This window comes from Mandrillus leucophaeus, unplaced genomic scaffold, assembly GCF_000951045.1.
Source record: "Mandrillus leucophaeus isolate KB7577 unplaced genomic scaffold, Mleu.le_1.0 Scaffold168, whole genome shotgun sequence".
Classification (NCBI taxonomy): domain Eukaryota; kingdom Metazoa; phylum Chordata; class Mammalia; order Primates; family Cercopithecidae; genus Mandrillus; species Mandrillus leucophaeus.
The window spans coordinates 1,937,390-1,941,212 of record NW_012101676.1 but is presented as its reverse complement, the minus strand read 5'-3'; the positions used below and the strand labels follow the sequence as shown (position 1 = coordinate 1,941,212).

Sequence of the window (3,823 nt, the reverse complement as noted above, 5' to 3'; positions counted from 1 at the left end):
TTGCAGTGAGCTGAGATCAGGCCACTGCACTCCAGCCTGGGCGACAGAGCGAGACTCTGCCTAAAAAAAAAAAAAAAAAAAAAAAGATTTATGGGATAAATATAGAACTTCAAGCAAGTAATTTTTTAAGTGATGATTTTTCTCCCACTGAACTGGAATGTCCCTCTTCTATCAACCCATGTATATTTTCATTTGAATTTGACATGACAGACAGTACCGATCTTTTAACATGTGGAAAAGTGAATAAAGGGATCTGTAACATATTAAAATTTGTGGAGATGATAATACTTTTCACATGATTTAGGTTATAAATAAAGTGCAACATTTCTGGGTTCTTGTTCAAAGAAGATATATTTTAATCTGATATCTTTTCAACTTGTCCCTTTCCTGGGAAGCCACTGATGACAGTTTGATCAAAGTGCCATGTTGTTTTTATAAGAAAGGAATGTTGAGTCATATCGACATGTATTATTGTCAAAAAGATTGTGTTTTTAGATAGAGTAAGCTTTTGATGCCAAGCCATTGATTACACTGATTAACTTTGGTATTTGAAAAATATTAGGAAGTAGTAATTATGATTAACATTCTAAAAGCAGTGTCCTACCTCAATTTTAAATTTATCTGATTATTGATAATTTTTCTGTATTGGAAAAAAACTAGTTTCCATGGAATAGTATTTTCTCTGGATGTATCAAAGCAACATTTTACATATTTTTTTAAGTCTTTAGGTTTATCAAAATGTAGGTTGCCAGGTATGACTTACACAAGCAAATTGAGTATGGTGAGTTACTGATTAAGCCAATGTTGGACTTAATCAATTTCTCTGCATCCTCCCTCTCCCCACAATCCTTGCACAACACTAATGCTTCATCCTGCTCACTATCAGGAGGCCGCCACTCAGTAGGTAATAGTGAAGGTACTTTGCAGACCCATTTACAATATTTAAGCTTGAATGCCACTAGTTACTTTACTAATTTCGTATTTTAACATTTAGATTTATGGAAAATTTACAAACAGAGATTCAAGAAATGGAATTCCTTCAGTTTTCTAAAGGTTTGAGTTTCATGAGAAAAGAAGACTTTGCAGAGTGGCTACTTTTTTTCACTAACACTGAAAATAAAGATATTTATTGGAAAAATGTGAGAGAGAAGTTGTCAGCAGGAGAGGTTGGTATACCCTTTTATTACTGCATGTGATAAAGATGAAATAATAAGTTAGACATGTTTACATAAATAAACTTCTGAATTAACCAAGACTGTGCTACTCTCGATGGTATATAAAATCAACTTGAGGAATGTTCTCTACATGCTCTTTTCCTGTGAAGGAAAACTACTGCCTAAGACAGAATCAGTCTGGCAATTACAAGTTTTCCATTTCCAGTAAAGTCAAGAATAAGACAAGTATCACCACTATTATTTAATATCATTCTGGAAATCTTAACCAGTCCAAATTAACAAGATTAATTAAAAGAGTATAAAAATGTGAAAGGGGGTAGTAGTTGTCTTTGTTTTTATATGATGCAATTATATGCCTAGAGAACCCAAGAGAATCCAGTAGAAAAACTGTGGAAACAATAAGAATTCAATAAAGTACCTGTTATGATGCTAATATATAAGAAGCAGCAGCTCTCCTATATACAAATTACGTAGAAAATGTAATGACATGCATATGTGTGTGTGTATTAAATATGAGATGTATGAAATGATGATTGCCAAGCTATTAATAATTATTCATGTACAGTGGTGAGGTTTCAAATGATTTTTACTTTCTTTCTTTATAGCTTTATGTATTGTTCCAAAAAAATGTTTGCAGTGGACATGTATTTTTTATAACTTTTTTAAAAAGTTACTTCTCTTGTAAGAAAAAAGAAAATGCAATAGAAGAACCCAGTTATAATTGCAAGATAAATATATAACAATTAGAAATAAATGTAACAAAAAAAGAAAACTTAATAGCCTTGATAGATATAAAAAGAAAACTTATCTAATTATAAGACATCCCCTATTATTGAATAGAAAGTCTTAGAATTATAAATACAACAGTTCTGTCTTCAGTTAGTCTATAAGTGTAATGGTTATATTAGAACAGCCCAAGTTTACTGCAGTTAGAAATTAACCCTGAAATCTCCCTGGCTGACACTGAGTTTCTTACTCAGTCATGCCACATTTCCATTGTGGGCTGATAGGGGTCTCTGTCTGCACAGAGGTCTAGACCCATTCGGGGTCTGGAGGCTGTGCCATCTTGGAGTTCCATCATCTGGAAGAAGTACCACGCTCAGAGGCTGTGGCAGGAAAAGAAGGAGGGAGTCACAATCCAGCAACTAAATGTTTTGGCCTGGAAACATCACCTGACACTTGGCAGTTGGCCAGACTAATCACATAACCCCACCTGAATGCAGGGAGGCAAGGAACTCCAGTCTTTCATACCTGCAGGAATCAGAAAAGAGCCAGATACTGGTGAACACTTGTGGGTTTCAATAAAAATACCATTGAATTATTGGGAAGAAACTAGACAAGGTATAAAACTTTATATGATGACGCCTGTAATACCAGCACTTTGGGAGGCCAAGGCGGGCGGATCATGAGGTCAGGAGATCGAGACCATCCTGGTTAACATGGTGAAACCACATCTCTACTAAAAATACGAAAAATTAGCCGGGCGTGGTGGCAGGCGCCTGTAGTCCCATCTATTCCGGAGGCTGAGGCAGGAGAATGGCATGAACCCGAGATCGGGCCACTGCACTCCAGCCCGGGTGACAGTGCGAGACTCCGTGTCAAAAAAGAAAAAAACAAAAAACAAAAAACTTTATATGAAAAGAATGTCAACATATTAAAATACATTATCAAACCTTGGTAACGAAAACAGTTTGTTAGTAACAATGAATTTGACAGACTCCAGGAATAGACTTAAGCATATGGGAAATTTAGTATTTATGAAATAGTATTTTAAATTAGTTGAGTAAAAGAATTATTAATAAATGGCATTAGGATAATTCACTGGCCATCTGAAGGAGAAAATGAACATAAATCTCTATACCATTCATTACTCTAAAATAAATTTTGGATGAATCAAAAAATTGAAGAAAAAAAATCAGACTGAGTAAGTGTAGAAGAAAACATGGAAACAATGTTTCATCTTAGGTTATATACCTTTCTAAGCAAAACCCAAAACCTTTCAAAGAAAACTTGATGAAATACCTAAAAATTAAAATTCTGTTGCCTCACCTCATCCCCTGCAAAAATTATAATCAGAGTCAAAAGAAAAGGTTATCAACATGAGGAAGGGGGAGATACTGATATGTAAAGACTAATTTTCTTAATTTATAATGGGATCTTTAAAAATCAGTAGGGATTGGCTGGGCGTGGTTGCTCATTCCTGTAATCCCAGCACTTTGGGAGGCCAAGGAGGTGGCTCTCTCGAGGTCAGGGGTTCGAGACTAGCCAGGCCAACATGGTGAAACCCAATCTCTACCAAAAAATACAAAAAAAAGTAGCCGGCCATGGTGCCACACACCTGTAGTCCCAGCTACTCAGGAAGCTGAGGCAGGAGAATTGGATGAACCTGGGAGACAAAGGTTGCAGTGAGTCAAGATGACGCCTGGGCAACAGAGTAAGACTCTGTCTCAAAAAAAAAAAAAAAAAGGTATCAAGAACTACTCCTCCTGAGTATCAAGAACTGTTCCTCCTGAGGAACAGTGCTGTCCACATTTAAAAATGGTCTGAGATTTTTTTCCCTATTTAATATGTCACAAGAACTTGAAAATCAACATGTGAATAACTGTAAAGTGTCTGAAATTTTATCCCTTTGCAAGTTAGCCTGCACC

General features: G+C 35.7%; 1 protein-coding gene across 1 annotated transcript in view; it reads left to right on the top strand.

Annotated features, from left to right (window-relative positions):
- Positions 1–3,823, top strand: part of MICU2 (mitochondrial calcium uptake 2) — a 92,063-nt gene that overhangs the window by 83,420 nt on the left and 4,820 nt on the right. Inside the window, exon 9 of the mRNA XM_011976538.1 lies at positions 995–1,166. Coding sequence (XP_011831928.1) covers positions 995–1,166 — 172 coding nt within the window. The remainder of the gene's footprint in view (positions 1–994; positions 1,167–3,823) is intronic.